Here is a 21,195-nt window from a genome sequence, read left to right as displayed (position 1 = left end):
AGAATAATGAAAGTGAAATTAAGAATTTAACTTGTAACATTTTTTTAGTTAAGAGACTAAATTGGAAGAATAAATTAAGTTAATAAATTTGGTGAGTAATTATACTAAAAAGTAATAAATATGTTGTACCGATTTATTTTTATTAAGGACTAAAAATTGACTTAATTTTTTTTAAGAAACTAAATTAGATCTCACTTTTTTTAAGGATTAAAATGGATCTTAATTCTAATTCAAAACAAAATGGATCTTAATTCTAATTCAAAACAAAATGGATCTTCATTTTAATTTTAAAACAAGTAACATATATAGTGTTTATATTTGTTGAATTTGAGTGAGTGACTCAACTAACATGTACTTTTAAAATAGATGAGTGTAAATTGTTGGTTGAGGGTCCAACTTCTTACCATATTTCTTTATATTTTTTATAATTATGAATGTAAATAAGTTACTTATATATAAATTTATGTTACTTATAAATCAATAATTTGTTTTAAAGAAACATATTCATTGAATTTGAGATTTAAAGAAAAAAATTAGAGGAAGGGTGTCAACATAAATATATTGATTAAAAAAATGATAAAATTATAAATGAGTTTTAAGTAAAATACAAATATAAAAATTAAATTAATTTATTTATTTTATTAAAATAAAGATTTTTTTTTTCTTTTCGATGTCTGAAAAACGTATTTATATAGCATGCTCTTATAGTTGTAATTGCACCTAAGATTTTATATTTGGTTTGAGTGTATCTCCTAAATTTAATGGAATCGAAGTCTGATATCGTTTCTTCCTCAGAAAATGAAAATGAAGTCCAAATTTTGGACTCCAATTTGTTGTATGAGGAAACTGAGATGCCTAAAGAGTCCTATAAGTTACCTTGGGAAATAATCCAAATAGGTGAAAACAGGGTTAACATACCAATCATTAACTTAGAAATTATGAAAGGTTGTGATGAAGTTGTTTTGGATGTTGTTGCAGACATTGTGAGGGTTTCGTGCACGAAGCATGGCTTTTTCATAGTCTCTGATCACGGCGTGGATCAGAATTTGATAAATGATACTTATCGAGAATTCGACAATATTTTCAAACTTCCTTTGTTCACGAAGGTAGGTTCTATGAGGTATCCATGGGGCTACTTAGGTTCTCACGCATGGCGATCTTCTTCCAACTTACCATGGAAAGAGTCATTTACTTTTCAATACAAACATTACGACGAATCTAATTCACAGATTGCTGAGTTCTTCAAATCGATCTTAGGTGACGATCACCAACAAGCTCGGTAAGAATCATGATTCTTTTAATGAATTAACTAACCATGTGAATCATAAAGTATACTCGTACATCCATTACATAGATATAATAATCTTTTACCATCAAACATAATCAATTATAATATGTGCAATCTGTAACTTAATTTAGCAGTAATTTCAACTTTTTTTCGGATCTAATATTTCCACCACATTTACAATGTAAATCTATGACTCCTAACGAATAAGTAATTTGTGTCAAATTAAGATGAAAAAAAAAGTTTCTAATCCACCCAAAAAGTAACATGGGCGACTCAATCTCATATGTGGATTTGTGTCGGTCAAAGTCAATTAAACTCACCAATCCATTTTTTAAAAGTAATTTTATTAGTATTGCGAGTTAAGAAAATGAGGTTGTTTAATATATTTTTTTACCAGTTTTTAGTAAAAATCATTTATGCTATCCTTTTACTTAATTTTAAATAATGGTTTAGTGCTTTATTTTTTTCTTCCTGATTCAACTCTTTACATTTTAAAATAATTTTGTCTTTTAATAAAATCCACTAGCATGAAAAATTTATCTTCATGAAAGTGTAACAACCATGACAATGTTGTTTTCCTAGCTTTGATGGTTCTTCAAGTATGGGGATTTTGCTTCAAACTCTGATTTAGGGATTTAACATGAAATAGGAATGAAAATTTCTTGATTATTTTCACTAATTGATTTACACAAATCGATAGCTAAATATGATTGCATAACATATGAATTGGATTAGAATTGGATTAGAATTGTAGGGTTTTAATGGACATTGCTGGAAAAAAATTCTTAATTCTCTATCTTGAAAACCCTATCTCTAATTGGATTAGGTTGGTGTGTCAAAAGTATTGTGATGCAATGAAAAAATTATCTGGACCGATTTTGGAGCTATTGGCCATTAGCTTGGGTCTGGACCCTCTTTATTATCAAAAAGAATTCAAAGATGCTGAGTCAATGATGAGATGTAATTCTTATCCTTCTAGCAATGGTGACAAAGTTGGCACCCTTGGTGTTGGTCCTCATTGTGATCCAAGCTCGATCACCATTCTTTTCCAAGATCAAGTTGGAGGTCTAGAAGTTTTGATTGATGAAATATGGTATGAAATTCCCCACATACCCAATACCTTTGTCATAAGCATAGGTGACACTTTTAAGGTATGGATATTGCACATTGTGAAAAATGATAATGATACATGATATGATGATAATGTAGTATTATATAGTTGACTTTTTTTATTATATATCTTAGGTGTTGACTAATGGGATATACAAGAGTTGCAGTCATAGAGTAATGACTAATAAGGAGATGGAGAGAAAGACACTAGCATTCTTTTTATGCCCAAAAGGAGACAAAATTCTCAGAGCCCCCAAAAATATTTTGGGAAAAGAAGAGCTAAATATATATCCTGATTTCACATGGTCGCAATATTTTGAGTTTACTCAAAAGAAGCAGTATATGGTTGATCATAAGACTCTTATGAATTTTGTCTCATGGCTTTGTGCTTCCAATGCATCCAATAAATAAGTTCTTTGGAGTTTGGATGCTGAATAAAATTTCTTTGGAATGATAATTACCTTTTATATTTTCAGTCAAATGGGTATATGTCAGTTGAATAAATCATACCCGTTTCTTTATAAGCAATAAACTTTATGTGTACTATATTTGTGTTGTTACTCTTTTATGTATACATGTATGTATTACATGTATAACATAGACAATGGTGAATTTTGAATTTCCTTTTTATCAAACAGTTTGAATAAGATATTATCATATTTGTAGTGTTTGTAAGAAAAATTCAGTGTATCCCAATAATATGAATAACAAATTTACTTTTTAAAGTATTTTCTCTCCTTGAATGCATTTGTTCTCTCTTGATCCTTTATGACTAAAGGTTGCATGTTAGTTTTATTGCTTATACATCAGATAAGTTCTCTTTGCACCCTCTTTTTCGGTCTCTCTTGAACACCACATTTCACCCTTGATCCAACCCATTTTATAACAAAAAACACACACCAAATAAAAGAAATTTATAAGATAAAAAGTAAACACATATTTCAAATCATGTTTTGAACTTAATAAAAACACCCTTAGACTTAATAAACACCTACTAAGACTAGCATAATTCATGTAGCCCAAGAAACAAGTCACTTCTATTCTTCTACAATACACATTCTTCATCAGTTTCATACTAGTTTCAAGTAACACCAGACTTCTGCAAGTCCCATTCCAAACACCACACTAGTCCTTGTTTGGCAGACAATTTTATCTAAAGTTTGACTTCAGGCACTTCATCCTCTGTAATGTTATTCTATAAATGGCTTTAACCAATGGTTTTCCTTAACAAGTTTCACCAAATGTTGTAGAAGATCTGAACTAGGTAGCATCACGACCATGTCAAAATGCTTTTTCGCTGCTCCCTACAAGGTGTTTGTTAAAATTCCTCAACCATAATTATTTTGCATTGAGTAAGGGAGAAGCATAGTTTTGCATTGTCATATGGTTTCTACTCAGATAAGAGGTTTGCATTGTCCATTTCGTGAGTTTCATTGTTTCCCATGGCAAGGATGGGAGCAAGGGTATTTCTTGTATGGTGTCTCATCTTAAGTTGCTACACATATGCAATGATGAATGCAAAAACATAAATCAGGAAGATATAGAGAGTGATCCAGATTTGTTTATCATATTCGAGCAAACTTTAAGGGGGAGTTTGGGCAATGTATATGTGGCAGGTATATGAGCATTCATGCCATAAGTCAGGCATGTCATCATTTTGGTGGTCTGGTTCGGGTTACTCATGGGACATGAGAAGTCGGAAGTCACATTATGGATATTATAAAACCATCCACAACAGACTCTAGTAACCTTGGTGAAAATGAGGGGATCGTATTGGACGCAAGTTTGATAGAGAGAGTCTTTATAACACATATCTTCACTGTAAAGAACATACCTCTTAACTGCCATCTTTCTTTCTCTCGGGCATTGAAAGATGCACTCCTCAAGGTGGTTGATGATCTAGGATATGTAGGTGCTTGAGTTTGGTTGTTACTTTTTCTTCGTTGCACTTTACAGGCGGTCAAGCCTCATAATATGCGGGACCGCAGGTCTAGGAATCAGAAGGCCTTACAGTAACATCACATTTTAGAGTGCTTAGCTACTTGGGGGGATGCAGATGGTCTTGCCAATTTAGTTGATAGTTTGTTGGGCAACTCCGAACAAGATAAGTTGGGCCACAAAGGAGTTCATATTAAGTAATAATATGCAAAGGTGGGCTCTAAAGTCAAGCAATGCCTTTGTAACACCCTAAATTCGATCAATTTATTTAATTGATTTTTTATTACTTTTTATTTAATTACTTGGGTAATTAAAATGCTTTTTATGATTGATGAGAATTATGTGGTATTTTGTCGGGGGTTAGTAGATTTTATTTAATTAAAAATAATAAAATAAGAGAAATAGTTAATTATGTGGTGGAATTAGAATTTTAGTGAAATTAGTGTTGTAAGGAGTAAGAGCCCATAAGTTGAGGGAAATTTGAGATTTATGAATAATATAATTAGGTATTTTGTATAGATAATATGGGGGATTGTAAATTTTATATAATACATAGAATTTGAAAAAAATGAAAAGAAAAAAAAAAGGTAAATGACTAGGAACCCTAAGGAGAGCTCTAGGAAGAAGAAGACATTATCAAGTTGGAAAATTTATTGTGTAATCGAGGTAAGGGGGAACTTTAAATGATAAGGGTTCTTATTCTTGTATGACAAGGGGGATCCTTACCCCTATATTCTTCCCTTTCCCCTTTGTACTTCATTGATGAGGGTTTTGTGAATTATGTGAGATTTGTGCAAATCATCCATAATTGATTAACGTGTTGTTAGTTTTGATTGTGTGAAATATGTTATGTGTTACCTAGATGTGAAATTGCATGATAAATATGTTAGGTCATGAGGAGAAGCATCAACATTTGGTCAAGAGCAACATACAAGTGAGAGAGACACCACATATCCACCCAAAAGCTTAAGGTGATAGGTATGTGAGTTCTCCCACTTATAAATGCCCAAGCCTCCACATTTATAATCAATATAGGACTTACCCCATACTACTTACACTTATAATTCTTAATACTCCCCCTTAAGTGTGAGTATGTCCATAATGCCCCCTTAAGCGGAAGCTCTTTTTTATCATATACACTTGTACCTCCGTTGACACTCTTTAATAGAACACTCTACCCACGACCATGTGAGGATACTTTCGATACAAGTGATTCAGTCTCTTCACTTGAACCAAAGGCTCATTATACTACTGTTGGGGTTATTTAGAGGGTCAACACGAGGGAGCATAAATATTGGGCTAAGAGAAACACAAGAGTGAGATAAACACCACATATTCACCCAATTTATTAAGTCATGAGGATGATCATCAACATTGGACTAAGAGCAACGCACAAGTGAGAGAGACACCACATGTTCACCCTAAAACTTAAGGTTTTAGGTGGATATGTGGTATCTCTCTCACTTGTGTGTTACTCTTAGCCTAATGTTAATGCTCCTCCCCATAACCCAATAAATGGTATTATGAGCCTTTGGTTCGAATAAAGAGACTGACTTACTTATATCGAAATGCCTAGGAAGAGGTGTCTCGTTGAAATCAAAATCTCCAGAAAGAGGTGTCTACGATGATATAAATATATGTGGACAAAAGAGTTTCCATTTGAGGGGGAGCATTGTGGACTCATGATCGGTCACCATTTCCATTGAATTTCCGCCGCTAATCCTGTTGGAGAATTGCCATCCAAGGCGCAGCGGAATTTAAAAATTTCTCCATTTAGTGATCCTTACGAATGGGCATGATCAGTGATAGAATCGTTACCTCTTGTGGCGATTCAAACCTTTGGTGCAGATCTCTGATAATGATCAAAACCTTTGATATCGATCCACGGGGGCGATCACGAACGTTGAACGATGACAACGTCTCTACTCAGTCCACACGAACGGATTCCTTCAATCGCAGTGCTAGCTGTTATGAATGAAGGCTTTGAGTGAGAGAGAGATACGAAATTCCAACTCTTCAGTTGTGTTGTATTCCCATATAAAGCTTCTGCACAAGAGCTCTATTTATAGAACCACTTGTGTGGGCTTCAAGCCAAAAAGCCCACTTAAGTGCATTTTGGCCTATATCTCATAATATGCCAAAATCACTTAAGTATTTGGTACCTTACCATATTTCGTATTCTGCTTAAGTACACCGTACCTTACGATGTTCCTTAATTATTCTATCTCTCATCAATCCGTCCTTTGTGTGTGACCCTATAGGTTTTTCGCGGCGTTGGCAATTATATTAAATCACGCATTTAACATAATAAACAGTGAGCGGTATCTAGCAACACATCACTGCTACCCAAGTCACGAAAATGTCATGTGATCTGACAAAACCTCTTGTGATAATAATTATGTATATAATTACCCCTTTGCCCTTATGTCTATATTGAACACAAGGTATAGACCGTGTCACCCTTGTCCAGTTCAATATTGGGCCCATAGACATTTATCCTGTTACGCAGGATTGGAAAATTCCATCTAGGACACTCATGTCCCTCAGCATGCTTCGTGGAGTACCCATTAACTGTCTATATGGTTATCCAGTTACGGACAACATTGGATCAACAATAAAGCACTCAACTCTACATCTAGGATCCATAGTGGTTTCAGGTCGAAGAGTGGTATACACTATTATCACTATGAGAATAACTTATGACACTTTGCATAACTTTCTATATAGTATTCTCATAGCGGGTCAATCCGGTATAAATATTACTCCTAATATTCATACCTATGTTTAAGACTTGATAACTCTTTATCCATGATCCATGAGATGTGATCATCAGTCTACAAACATAATAGTCTTAATGCTTTAATGTTATCCCACTTCACACTAAAGCTCGACTACGGATACTTTAAGAATAGTGTCCTTATGTTTAATGTGTTCTCATGATTAAGTCACACTTAATACATTAAACAGACTATCTATTCCAGGGACTTTATTAATCAACCATAATAAAGAAAATGCCTTTAAATAATTCGATACAAGTACCAAAAGTATTGGCCTCTAGGGCTTACACCAACAAATCCGACATATTTTCATCACCTTTGGTAAGATTTATGTTTGTTTTTAGTTGCATTTGAGTCAATTAGCATGTTTTGTTGATATGGTATTGCATTGCATTCGATTATGAGTTTATGTCAAAAAGATCTCGTTTATGCTTCGTTTGGTAGTGTCATTGTTACAGGTTTAAAAGCAAGAATGGTGAAGTTCTGGACACTCTGAAGGACAAAAATATGAAAGAACAGCAGGTCAACACGGGCACCCGTGAGCCACAACACTGCTCGTGTTGTTGATCAAGCAGAGCAGAGAGGGAGCAGAAAACAGAGATCAACACGGCCACCCGTGTGCCACCACACGGCCGTGTTGATTAAAACAATGCATTAACACGGGCACCCGTGTGTAGGGACACGGCCCGTGTTGTTGCCACTGTAACTTATGCTGAAAATAATTAATGCTGAAGAACAACACGGCCACCCGTGTGCCACCACACGGCCGTGTTGATTGAACGCAGTTTGGAAAACCTAATTTTTGCTGTGTGAACCGATTCTGCTCATTAAGGGTAGTTTGGACCTTTAGCTTGGAAGGGAGTGATCTGAAGCTATAAGAAGGCTTGGAAGAGAAAGAAGAAGGGACCTTTTTTGATAGACGAACGAAAGCATTGCATTGGAGAAGATAGCGAATACGACGAATTTGAAGACAGCGAGATTCAAGGGTATCAACCATTGAAGATCAAGCTCTCCTAATTCTTTGTAATGTCTAATCTTTACTTTATGAGTTCTTTAAGTACTATGAGAGGCTAAACCCCCTGATGCTAGGGGGTGGTCCTGATGTTATCGTATGCTATGAATTTGAACCAATGATTTCTTGATTACTATGTTACGTATTTCAATTCAATTGTGTGATGTTATTATGCTTTTGTATCGGACAAATACAAATTAATCTATGACTTCCAATAACAGGATTGTGATTGGTAGGGTTTTCACACAATTGGGTTTATGATTGCATCATCTAGGACTAGTAACTTTCGTAAATCACCGTAAACCTTGATATTTTGTATGATTAAAACCAATGATTAATTGAATGGACATTTGAGTAAGAATTGGTAGTTTAATAGTTTCTTCCTTAAGGACTTAAGTAAGAACATTCTGAGGTCAAGTGATTGAATGTTTCATATGTATTAAGGAAATCGGGACTGAATTCATAATCGGTTAACTCAACCACTCACCCTAGCATCTTTTATCTTAATCAATTATTTTTACTATTTTTGTGTTTACTATTATAAATTCCAAAACAACCAAACCATTATCTCTTTGTTCTGATAGAATCAAATTAAAATAAGTATTTCCTACGCAATCCTTGAGATTGATACTTGGAAATAAAACTCCTTATTACTACATCGGTAAAAATAGTACACTTGCTATTTTTCTGATCAAGTTTTTGGCGCCGTTGCCGGGGATTGCCAAAATACCTATTTTAATTCTTATTCTATTGAAATTTTGTTGCTCTTCAACCAAAATTTTATCGGTGACAAATTTTGTTATTCAATTCTAATTTTTGTCTAACTTGTTTATGCGAGGTAAGGCCTCAGCGGATTTTCCTTTTGACGCAGATCCAGAAAGAACTCTTCGCGCTCGACTCCGACAAGCTAAGAGAAAGAAACTGGAATTAGCAGAGAAAGCGGAGGAAGAAGTTGTTTCAGTGCACTCAGAGAATTCGGATTCAGACACAGAAACAGTTCCTGAAATCATGGCTGCTAATCCACCACCACCAGAGAGACTCCTCGGTGACTATGGTGGAACCAACACCCCGGGTGGTCGTATGACAATTGTCAACCAACCAGTTACTGTGGAACAATTCCAGCTGCATCCCAGCACCATTAACCAACTCGAAAGAAGGTCCTTCTCTGGAAGAGTGAATAAAGATGCCAACAAGCATCTGCAAAGATTTTTCACCATGAGCACAACACTGAAAATGCCTGGACATAGTGAAGAAGCAGTCCGACTTCGTATGTTCCCATTCACTTTAGCAGATGAGGCTGAAGAGTGGTTTTATTCCTTACCTACTGGAAGTATCACTACATGGGAGCACATGGAAACAGCATTCTTGCAAGAGTATTTTCCCGCATCTGTGTCATTACGGAAAAGATATGAGATCCTAAACTTCAAACAGAAAGAGGGTGAGTCACTAGGAGATGCCTACAAACGATTCAAGAGAATTCTAGTGGCTTATCCTACTCACAACATGGATGAAACCGAACAAATGCAAATGTTCGTCAATGGTCTTCGAATTCAAACAAGGCAAATCCTTGATTCAGCAGCTGGTGGCTCAGCCAACTTTGCAACAGCCACCGGTATGAAGAAGATAATTGAAGCTATTGCTTCGAACGAGCATTTAGAGTTATATGACAGGGTATCAAGCAAATCTGCAGTTATTGACTTGAAGCTTGAGACAAATAAACAGGTGAAAATTGAGGAAGCTGTTGCTGCAGAGGTAGAGAAAAGGTTGAGAGCACTAAACATAGGTGCTCAGAAAGTGGCTCAAGTGCAACAGGCACCGAGTGAAGTGTGTGACATTTGCAATGGACCACACAATACTGTTCATTGTTTTGCAACACCGCAACAGATCGAAGATATAAAATTTTTAAAGCAGAACAATCCCTACTCCAACACATACAACCCGGGGTGGAAAAATCATCCCAACTTTGCATGGAAAGATGAAAGAGGGAACGTGAAACAGCAGGCACAGGGTCAATATCAAAATCAATATCCGCAGCAGCAACAACAGGTACCTAAGAAGGCAGATTGGGAGATCGCAATTGAAAAAATGGCAACTCACAACATCCAATTCCAAGAGGAGACTCAAAATAATCAGAAAAACACTACAGCATCCATAAAAAATCTTGAAATTCAGATGGGACAAATTGTCCAACAGTTAGCTTCAAACTCTCATGCACCTGGCACACTTCCTAGTGGGACAATCGTTAATCCCCGTGATCAAAGTCACATTAAAGTTGTGGTCACCAGAAAAGGAAAGACTAAGGAACCACAAGTTGACGAACATGTTGAAGAAGAGGGATTGTTGGAAGTTGACTTGGAGATTAGAGAAGAGCCAAAACAAACTGAAGACGTGGTAGTCAAGCCGACAAGCCAGCAAGAGAAACAAAAACCAAAGATCATTCTTCCTTTTCCGACAAGAACAAAGAAGAAAGATCTCCATGAATTTTTTTTGGAGAAATTCTTGGAATTATTCAAGAAGCTTGAGATCAACATACCTTTTGCTGAAGCTCTGGAACAGATGTCGATCTACGCCAAATTCATGAAAGACATCATATCAAAGAAGAGGTCGATCGACAGCGAGCCAGTTATGCTAACTGAAACTTGTAGTGCTATTTTGCAGGGCCTAAAAATTCCGATCAAGAAAAAAGATAGAGGTGCAGTCACTATTCCTTGTAGCATTGGAGATAGATCCTTCAAAAAGGCACTGATTGATTTGGGAGCAAGTGTGAGTCTAATGCCCCTCTCAATTTACAAAAAACTTGAGTTAGGGGAGGTGCAGGATACTCGCATGACACTGCAGTTTGCGGATCATTCTATGAAGAGACCCTATGGTATAGCAACAAATGTTCTGGTGAAGATTGATAAATTTGTATTCCCGGTGGATTTTGTGATACTCGAGATGCCGGAAGATGAGGAGATTCCTCTCATATTGGGAAGACCTTTCCTGGAAACGGGAAGATGCATGATAGATATTGAGGAAGGAACCATGACCCTCAAAGTTTATGATGAAAAGCTCAAAATTGATGTGAGGGATACTATGAAATTCAAGGAGGACGAAGGGGTGAGTAAAAGTATTGAAGTGTTAGATACAGTTTTTGCTCAATCTATGCAGATTACAATATCCAGACTTCCTTTGGAGAGAGTTTTGAGTTTATCTATTGTGGAGGATACTGAAGGAATTGATGAGGAAGAATCCGAAGTGGTAGCAATGTTAAAGGAACAACCGCCTTGGGTTCGTTCCCGACCGCAACGGTGGGAGGAGCTTCGACTTAAAACATCTTCAGAATCAAAACAGGATAATAAAAAGGGGATAGAGTTGAAACAATTACCAGAACATCTCAAATATGTGTTTCTTGACAATGAGGAAAAATGTCCAACAATCATAAATTCAGGCTTGAGAGAGACCCAAAAAGGAGAGCTAATCAAAGTCCTAAAGAAATACAAGGGTGCTATTGGGTGGGCGATGGACGATTTGAAAGGAATCAGCCCGACAATGTGTATGCATAAGATTTTGATGGAGGATGATCAGAAACCGGTCGTCCAACCTCAAAGAAGATTGAATCCGGCTATGAAAGAAGTTGTTCGCAAGGAGGTTGTGAAACTTTTAGAAACAAGGAGGTTGTGAAACTTTTAGATGCAGGGTTAATTTACCCAATATCTGATAGTTCGTGGGTGAGCCCAGTTCATGTGGTACCAAAGAAGGGAGGGACAACTGTGATAAAAAATGAGAAAAATGAGTTGATCCCCACCCGTACTGTTACAGGATGGAGAGTTTGTATAGACTATAGAAGACTGAACACTGCTACAAGGAAAGACCATTTTCCTTTACCTTTTATCGATCAGATGTTGGAAAGATTGGCAGGTCATGATTTCTACTGTTTTCTGGATGGGTACTCAGGGTACAACCAAATTGCGGTGGCACCTGAGGATCAAGAAAAAATAGCATTCACATGCCCATACGGAATCTTTGCTTATAAAAGAATGTCATTTGGTTTATGCAACGCACCCGCAACATTTCAGAGGTGTATGACATCCATATTTTCCGATATGCTTGAAAAGCACATGAAAGTGTTTATAGATGATTTTTCGGTATTTGGATCTTCTTTTGAAAATTGTTTGTTTAATCTGTCACTTGTGCTGGAAAGGTGTCAACAAACCAATCTAATTCTGAATTGGGAAAAGTGTCACTTCATGGTGAGAGAAGGGATAGTACTAGGACATAAAATTTCCCATCAGGGGATAGAAGTTGACAAGGCAAAAGTGGAAGTGATCGCCAATCTACCTCACCCTGTGAACGAGAAAGGTATACGGAGTTTCTTGGGACATGCAGGATTCTATCGTAGGTTCATCAAAGATTTCTCCAAGATCGCAAAACCTTTTACTAGCCTGCTTGTGAAGGATACTCCGTTTCTGTTTGACAAAAAGTGCAACGAAGCCTTCGAGATTCTGAAAAATAAATTGGTGTCTGCTCCTATAGTGATCTCGCCTGACTGGTCTCTACCCTTTGAGATAATGTGCGATGCGAGCGATATAGCAGTAGGGGCTGTCTTGGGGCAAAGAAAAGACAAACGCCTCCACGTCATCTACTATGCTAGCCATGTGTTGAATCCAGCCCAAATGAACTATGCAACCACAGAGAAGGAGTTACTGGCTGTGGTTTATGCCTTTGACAAATTTCGGCAATACTTGTTGGGAACAAAGGTAATTGTTTATACTGACCATGCTGCGTTGAAATATCTTTTTTCTAAACAGGACTCGAAGCCAAGGCTGCTCAGATGGATCTTGTTGTTGCAAGAATTTGACCTTGAAATTCGAGACAAAAAGGGGTGTGAAAACACCGTTGCTGACCATCTGTCCCGAATGTTTCCGATTGAAGAGACGAAAGAGGAACATCCCATAAAGGACGAGTTTATAGATGAAAGAATCCTCGCGGTGGTGGGTGTTCCTTGGTTTGCTGACTACGCAAACTACCTGGTAGGTGGTATAATTCCTGACGATTTTGATTATAACAAAAAGAAAAAGTTTTTTCATGATTGCAGGTTCTATTTGTGGGACGAACCATTCTTGTATAAGAAAGGGGTAGATTGACTAATTCGTCGATGTGTCCCTGAGGAAGAATAAAATGAAGTCTTAAAGGCTTGTCATGACTCAGAGATGGGGGACACTTTAGTGGAGACAGGACAGCCGCAAAAGTCCTCCAATCCGGGTTGTACTGGCCCACGTTGTTTAAGGATGCCCAAGTCATGGTGAAGGAATGTGACAGGTGCCAACAGACAGGAAATATCTCTAGAAAGAATCAGATGCCTCAAAAGGGCATGCTTGAAGTGGAATTATTTGATGTTTGGGGAATAGACTTTATGGGACCATTTCCATCCTCATTTGGGAAAAATTATATTCTGGTGGCTGTGGACTACGTCTCCAAATGGGTGGAAGCCGTAGCTCTCCCATCTAATGACGCTAGAGCAGTGGTAAGCTTCCTTAAACAAAATATCTTCTCCAGGTTTGGTGTGCCTCGAGCACTTATCAGTGATGAAGGAACACATTTCTTGAATAAGCTCATGGAGAACCTATTAAAGAAATATAATGTGCAGCACAAGATTGCCACACCATATCATCCCCAAACGAGTGGGCAAGTTGAAGTGTCTAATCGGCAAATTAAAAAGATTTTGGAAAAAACAGTCAGTGCTTCACGGAAAGATTGGGCAATCAAATTGGATGACGCGCTATGGGCGTACCGAACCGCTTTCATAACACCAATTGGCATGTCTCCGTATCAGCTGATTTATGGTAAGGCTTGTCATCTTCCTTTGGAATTGGAGCACAAAGCCTTTTGGGCATCCAAGTTCTTAAATTGTGATCTTTCAAAAGCCGGTGAATCCCGAATTCTTCAACTTCACGAGTTAGAAGAATTTCGTAATCAGGCATATGAGAATGCAAAGATGTACAAGGAGCAAACACGGAAGTGGCATGATCAGAGAATCATCAGGAAAGATTTCTAGGAAGGACAACTGGTATTGTTGTTCAATTCGCGGATGAAGTTGTTTCCTGGGAAATTAAAGTCCAGATGGTCCGGGCCATTTGTCGTGCATAAGGTTTTTCCACACGGAGCAATAGAGATTAAGAACCAAGACAATGGAGATGTATTCAAGGTGAATGGCCAGAGGCTGAAGCCATACTACAGAGGCCAACAACCGGGTTTGATTGACCATATGCGCCTCGCCTAATGAGGTGGGCAACCGTCGAGCCATGCGACGTTAAACGAAGCGCTTCGTGGGAGGCAACCCACGTGTTTGATTGCTAACTTATTTTGCTTTTTATTTTCTTTTCTGTATGGGTGTGAAATGTTGTTGTAGGTAAGGAGAAATGATACCATAATCATAATCACGTCGCAGTGACAGGATGCCAGACCAAAGAAGCATTTCCGAATTCAGAAAGTATGAAAAACAGGGGCATCCACACGGCCACCCGTGTGCTGACACACGGCCGTGTTAAGTAAAACAGTGAGTTAATACGGGCACTCGTGTGCTGACACACGGCCGTGTTAATTAAAACAGTGAGTTAACACGGGCACCCGTGTGCTGACACACGGCCGTGTTAATTAAAACAGAAGATTAGCACGGGTGCCCGTGTGTAGGAACACGGCCGTGTTGTTTGTAACGGGTAAAATTTTCAAATTTTTTGATTTTGGGTATTTTAAGTAATGGGCCCCACTTGCTATTATCTCTCTTCCTCACCACTCATTCTCACTTTTTCTGATTTTGACAACCTCTCTCTCCCACTTCCTCCATTGTAAACCTAGCCTCCATCAAGCTAAGCTTCAATTTTCTCCTAGCTCCACTCATTTTCACATCCACTCACCTTCATAAAAAGTGTTCCCCTCGCCGTCCTCTACACAGTGACGGTTGTAGTTTTCACTAACCTTTTCGTTGGATTTTGAGAAAATTTTGTCAGGTACATTATGCCTCCAAAGCGTGCAAGCAAGGAGAAAGAGGTAGCCACGTCTTCTCGACCAAAGCAACGGGTTAGACGCTCTACAAACAATCATGGCATTTTGTTTGACCAACCGGAGCATCAAGAGAGGTATGTCATTCTAGCCAAACATAAGCTTATTCCGACCAGATATATGTGTGATGCCACCCTGGATGAGTTAGGTTTGAAAGAAGAGGTGCACCGCATGTTCCACAACATTGGTATGTTGGAATACATGCAATTTGAGGCACCGACCTTCGCTCGGATAACCCTTGAATTCTTGAGTACGGTTGAGTTCAAGATGAGGAGAAGGTGGACAGGGTCGGAGTTGGAGTTTTATGGGCAAATTACTTTCCGCCTGTTTGATGAAGATCATGAGTTATCGGTTGCGGAACTAGGGAGTATTCTGAAACTCCCGGTATCTGGATCCGGATCCCCTCCGGACACTTTTTCTGCTGTTGATTTCTGGCAAGCTATTACAGGTAAAACTGGGTATAACCCCATCTCGGGAAAGGCTTCTGGAATTCACAACCCGTGCTTTAGGTATGCACAAAAAGGGTTAGCATACACCTTGTTCGGACGGGGTGATAGTACTGGGTTGAGGCAAAGAGAGAATTATATTTTCTGTATTGCATGGCTCATAATGAGCGAATCAATGCAGCGGCTTTCGCCGCCAATCATCTGAAACAGGTTGGCCATGCAACTACTGGGGATATTTCTGTAGGTGGTATGATCATGCAGATTGCGGGCCACTTCGGGTATGATCAACTGCTGATGGAAGAGACTGCAGTAATAGGCAAGAATAGGATTGACATGCACACGCTAGTCAATCAACAAATGATTGCCATCAGGCCGACTCATTACGCTCTGATGATTCACAATGTGGAAGTGCTCGCACTTCCGGCACCTGGGTCCATTTGCATTGCCAATGCTGCTAATTGGTTGTACACAGGTTTAGCCCAAGCGGTAGGGGAAGATACACAGTTTGACCATGACCTTTCAGGTGAGGACATGGAAGAAGACGAGAGGCAAGCTACCCACGGTATGCCACCCCCACATGATTCAAGCCTACCGGGTGAAGGCTCCTCTTTTATGTCTCAGGATCAGTGGGGTTGGATCCAGACAGAGATGGGAACTCTCCGCACCGAGCAGACCAGGCAAGGTGCGGAACTTGATAGACATAGTGTGGAACTGTTCCGGCAAGGGACAGTCATGGATGACATGCAGGCCATGATGCAACGTCTGATGTTGCATTTCTCGCACGATCCTCCGCCTCCTCCTCAACAGTGAGCACTGTAAGTCCCTTTCGTGTTTGAATTTAAACATTGAGGTCAATGTTTAGGTCAAGTGTGGGGGGGGGGGGGTTTCCTCCTTTCATGTTTTATTTTCTTTCAATTTGTTTTGTTTTTGTTATGTTATCACTATATTAGTATGTTTGTTTGTTTTGTTTGTTTTCTGTTCTTTTGGACCTACTGTGTGTATAGGGTGATGAGAAACGGTTGGACGAGCCCGGGATCAATGGTAGTGGATGAATGACACTCCTCAAACTTAGGCTGATAAGGCACCCCGGAAGTTGATGCAACCTTGAGAAAAGAAGTCGGACACATTTTGGGGACACTGGACCAAGAAAGCGGTATGGAAAGACCAAGTCAGGAAAGAACCACATAACACGAAGAGATTTCAGAGCTTGCAAGCTAACCAACATGGTGAGATCACAAAAAGCCAAACACGAAATATCAACATGAGAGTTCAGTCAGGTATGACTTTATCACTCTGATTTTGCGTATGTCCTGTTGACACGTCACATCATGACAACACACACTAAGGCAAGTTGTTTGTTTAGCCAGGGCCTTTCTAGCCATCCCTATATGTATGTTTCCCTTCGTAAACCCCGTTGAGCCTTAGCCATTTTATTCATTGTAAACCCCATATTAACGTTTAAGCATTATTCATCATGAACCCCCTGTTAACTTTTAATCATCCATTTCCTTTTGTGTCATAACTCGGTATGATTGTGTGAATTGCAAGATGTGCAATAAAACTAAGTTTGGGGTGGAAATCTTGAAAGAGAAGGCAAGTGCATAAGATGAGATCATACAAAAAAAAGAAAAATAGTATGTATTTTCTTTAAAAGAAAAAAAAAGAGAAAAAAAAAGAAAAAAGAAAAGAAAAACAAAAGAGAAAAATGCACTTGCCGAGACCGTAGATTCTAACAGATATAAAATGCTCAGAAAATTTGAGTAGAAGAAGAGTCAAAAGAGTCAAAAGAGTGAAATTAACCCCCAGAGTATATGTGATGCACAGAAAAAAGAAAGAAAAATCACACAACATGACTACCGAGTTCAAAACCCTTTGTTATCCAATTTTTTTGTTTATCCCACCGTACCCAAGCCCCGTTACAACCTAAAAAGACCTCAAAAAGTGTGTGGAATCTGCTGTGGTAGTGACATTAGAATGTATTCAAAGTTAAGAGTTTGGTATTGCATACTGTGTTGTGAGTGTACACACCTAACCCTGAGAGATATTGTGAGTGTGTGAAAAGCTTGCAGGTGAAGAGGTTTCGGATGTGGAAATGTGGTAAACTGCCTGAATCGGAAAGACCTGAAACTCGATTGGAAAGGAAGAACGCAAATGGTGAAAGACTAGGTTGCATTGTGGAAAACGAATTCGGGGGTGACTTTTGTTTGGACTCAATACATCACTTGAGGACAAGCAATGAGACAAGTTTGGGGTTGTGATCGGTCACAATTTCCATTGAATTCCCGCCGCTAATCCGACATATTTTCATCACCTTGGTAAGATTTATGTTTGTTTTTAGTTGCATTTGAGTCAATTAGCATGTTTTGTTGATATGGTATTACATTGCATTCGATTATGAGTTTATGTCAAAAAGATCTCGTTTATGCTTCGTTTGGTAGTGTCATTGTTACAGGTTTAAAAGCAAGAATGGTGAAGTTCTGGACACTCTGAAGGACAAAAATATGAAAAAACAGCAGGTCAACACGGGCACCCGTGTGCCACAACACTGCCTGTGTTGTTGATCAAGCAGAGCAGAGAGGGAGCAGAAAACAGAGATCAACACGGCCACCCGTGTGCCACCACACGGCCGTGTTGATTAAAACAGAGCATTAACACGGGCACCCGTGTGTAGGGACATGGCCCGTGTTGTTGCCACTATAACTTATGCTGAAAATAATTAATGCTGAAGAACAACACGGCCACCCGTGTGCCACCACACGGCCGTGTTGATTGAACGTAGTTTGAAAAACCTAATTTTTGCTGTGTGAACCGATTCTGCTCATTAAGGGTAGTTTGGACCTTTAGCTTGGAAGGGAGTGATCTGAAGCTATAAGAAGGCTTGGAAGAGAAAGAAGAAGGGACCTTTTTTGACAGACGAACGAAAGCATTGCATTGGAGAAGATAGCGAATACGACGGATTTGAAGACGGAGAGATTCAAGGGTATCAACCATTGAAGATCAAACTCTCCTAATTCTTTGTAATGTCTAATCTTTACTTTATGAGTTCTTTAAGTACTATGAGAGGCTAAACCCCCTGATGCTAGGGGGTGGTCCTGATGTTATCGTATGCTATGAATTTGAACCAATGACTTCTTGATTACTATGTTACGTATTTCAATTCAATTGTGTGATGTTATTATGCTTTTGTATCGGACAAATACAAATTAATCTATGACTTCCAATAACAGGATTGTGATTGATAGGGTTTTCACACAATTGGGTTTATGATTGCATCATCTAGGACTAGTAACTTTCGTAAATCACCGTAAACCTTGATATTTTGTATGATTAAAACCAATGATTAATTGAATGGACATTTGAGTAAGAATTGATAGTTTAATAGTTTCTTCCTTAAGGACTTAAGTAAGAACATTCTGAGGTCAGGTGATTGAATGTTTCATATGTATTAAGGAAATCGGGACTGAATTCATAACCGGTTAACTCAACCACTCACCCTAGCATCTTCTATCTTAATCAATTATTTTTACTATTTTTGTGTTTACTATTATAAATTCCAAAACAACCAAACCATTATCTCTTTGTTCTGATAGAATCAAATTAAAATAAGTATTTCCTACGCAATCCTTGAGATCGATACTTGGAAATAAAACTCCTTATTACTACATCGGTAAAAATAGTTCACTTGCTATTTTTCTGATCAACTCACACTTGAGGGAGAGTGAAGAGAATAATAAATCAAATATGAGTTGGAGTTCTACATTGGTTATAAATGTGAATACTTGAGCATTTATAAGTGGAATAACTCACACACCTATCACCTTAAGGTTTTGGGTGAATATGTGGTGTCTGTCTCACTTGATAGCTATGCTGGGACATCAGATGGAGTGGCGTGGTTCGAACTCGCGATATAGCACTTATTCACTTTTAAATGGTGAATTCCTGCCATTAAACTATTTGATAAAATAAATAAATAAAAATTTAAATGACTTAATAAAGACTATTATTAACATTATTTTAGACTATTAGTTTACTAGCCGAAATACCATCCCTTAAACGTAAATATGTATCATATTGCAAATTCGAACACTCATCTCTCCCGTCAACGTCTCTATATAACTACCAATTTAGTTGACTTAACGAAATTATTATTGTTATTTTAATTGTTTGTTATCTATTTATTTATTTTTTCAATCTATGAGGGTTATTTTATATGACCTGTTCTATGCATTTTAAAGATTTAATTCATAATAAAAATTAAAAAGTAGCTAAAGATATGTCGCTATGCGAAAAATACAGAGTCGCCATCGATTTTTATTTATTCCAAAGGAAAGGGAAAATATCGAGAAAACCCCAAAGAATGGTCATCGCAACCGGAAGTCGGTTATGCAAGGGGAAGGTATTAACACCCCTCACATCCATGGTACTCCATGGGAACCATCTAGGATGTTTGCGCTTAAGTGGATGTTGTTTATCGAATGTTTGCTTGCTAAAGGTTTTACGGAATGGAGGTGGATTTTAAATTAGTGTGCTCGTCAAGGATTGGGTCCTTATGCCTACGTATGCCCACTTGTTGAAGTGGGAAATTAGAGCCCCATAGTTAGTGGGTTTAAACAGTTTGTTTGTTTTATTGATTTTATTACCTTGAAGAAGGATTTTCGATTGTGTCGCCCTAAGGCTCAAACAAAAGGTTTGAATGAGTTGAATTGTTTTTATGTTTTGAGAAAGTGTTATTGATTTTGGATTGCACTAAAGACTATGGATAAAGGTGAACACCTCGAACTATCAAGCCAAACATCTTGTGTTCGAAGCATTCAGAATGAGTGTAGGAAAGCTCCAGTCTCATCCCCTCTTTACCACTTAAGTCTCGTGTCGTACAATCCTAATCGCATTTATTATTTTTTTGAGTTTGATTTAGAAAAGGACCGCTTGACGTTGGAACAAGGGTTTTCTTATTGAGTTTAATTTGAAAAAAAAGATAGCTTGACGTTGGATAAAGGGTTTGATTATTGGTTGCGAAAGAGTGATCGCTCAGAATGCCTAAGTGAAGCTAGTGGAAATATACCTGAACGTATCGCACGCTCGAACATACAATAGAGTCGTCATCGAAATTTATTTATCCCCTAAGGGAAGGGAAAATATTGATAAAACCCGGGGGAAAGAGATATACTGGGTAAGGAAGTCAGTAATGCAAGGGGAAAGTATTAGCACCCCAAACATCCATGGTACTCCATGGGAACCGTTTTGATTATTCTCGCTCGAATAGGTGTGATATCTAAGGATTACTCGCAAAAGAATGAGAAAAGGAAAGGAAATAGATAAAGTGCTCGGTGAGGATTGGGGCCCTCATGCCTATGTATCCTCATAGTGCAATGAGGAATTCAGAGCTCCGTAGTTCAAAGAACTAATGGTGGGATATGAAAAGAAGTGTGATAGAAGTATGGTTTGAACCAAAGGATAATGTTGTTTGAACTCCAACAAGGGTGAAAAGATGAACCCAAGAGTAAACATGTATGAACCAACAAGTGAGGGCCTACAACACTGTATCACTGTACTGGAACAACCGAAAAAGAGAGGAATTAGGTG

The 21,195-nt window shown here is 38.1% G+C and overlaps 1 protein-coding gene across 1 annotated transcript; it reads left to right on the top strand.

Annotated features, from left to right (window-relative positions):
* Positions 1–733: 733 nt before the first annotated feature.
* On the top strand, positions 734–3,135 carry LOC127085440 (gibberellin 20 oxidase 2). The gene is made up of 3 exons (XM_051025955.1): positions 734–1,279; positions 2,115–2,439; positions 2,534–3,135. Exons 1-3 carry the CDS (start codon positions 762–764, stop codon positions 2,807–2,809), a joined length of 1,119 nt encoding a protein of 372 aa, XP_050881912.1. The 5' UTR covers positions 734–761; the 3' UTR covers positions 2,810–3,135.
* Positions 3,136–21,195: the final 18,060 nt, after the last annotated feature.

The sequence above is a fragment of the Lathyrus oleraceus genome, chromosome 1 (genome assembly GCF_024323335.1).
Source record: "Lathyrus oleraceus cultivar Zhongwan6 chromosome 1, CAAS_Psat_ZW6_1.0, whole genome shotgun sequence".
NCBI classification, from domain to species: Eukaryota; Viridiplantae; Streptophyta; class Magnoliopsida; order Fabales; family Fabaceae; genus Lathyrus; species Lathyrus oleraceus.
This window is presented reverse-complemented; position numbering and strand designations above follow the sequence as displayed.

Bases quoted from the DNA above. Each gene is read 5' to 3' on its own strand.
- LOC127085440 (XM_051025955.1), top strand. From the start codon at position 762: ATGGAATCGAAGTCTGATATCGTTTCTTCCTCAGAAAATGAAAATGAA. The intron at 1,280-2,114 runs GTAAGAATCATG...TAATTGGATTAG, and splicing joins GACGATCACCAACAAGCTCG to GTTGGTGTGTCAAAAGTATT. The intron at 2,440-2,533 runs GTATGGATATTG...TATATATCTTAG, and splicing joins GCATAGGTGACACTTTTAAG to GTGTTGACTAATGGGATATA.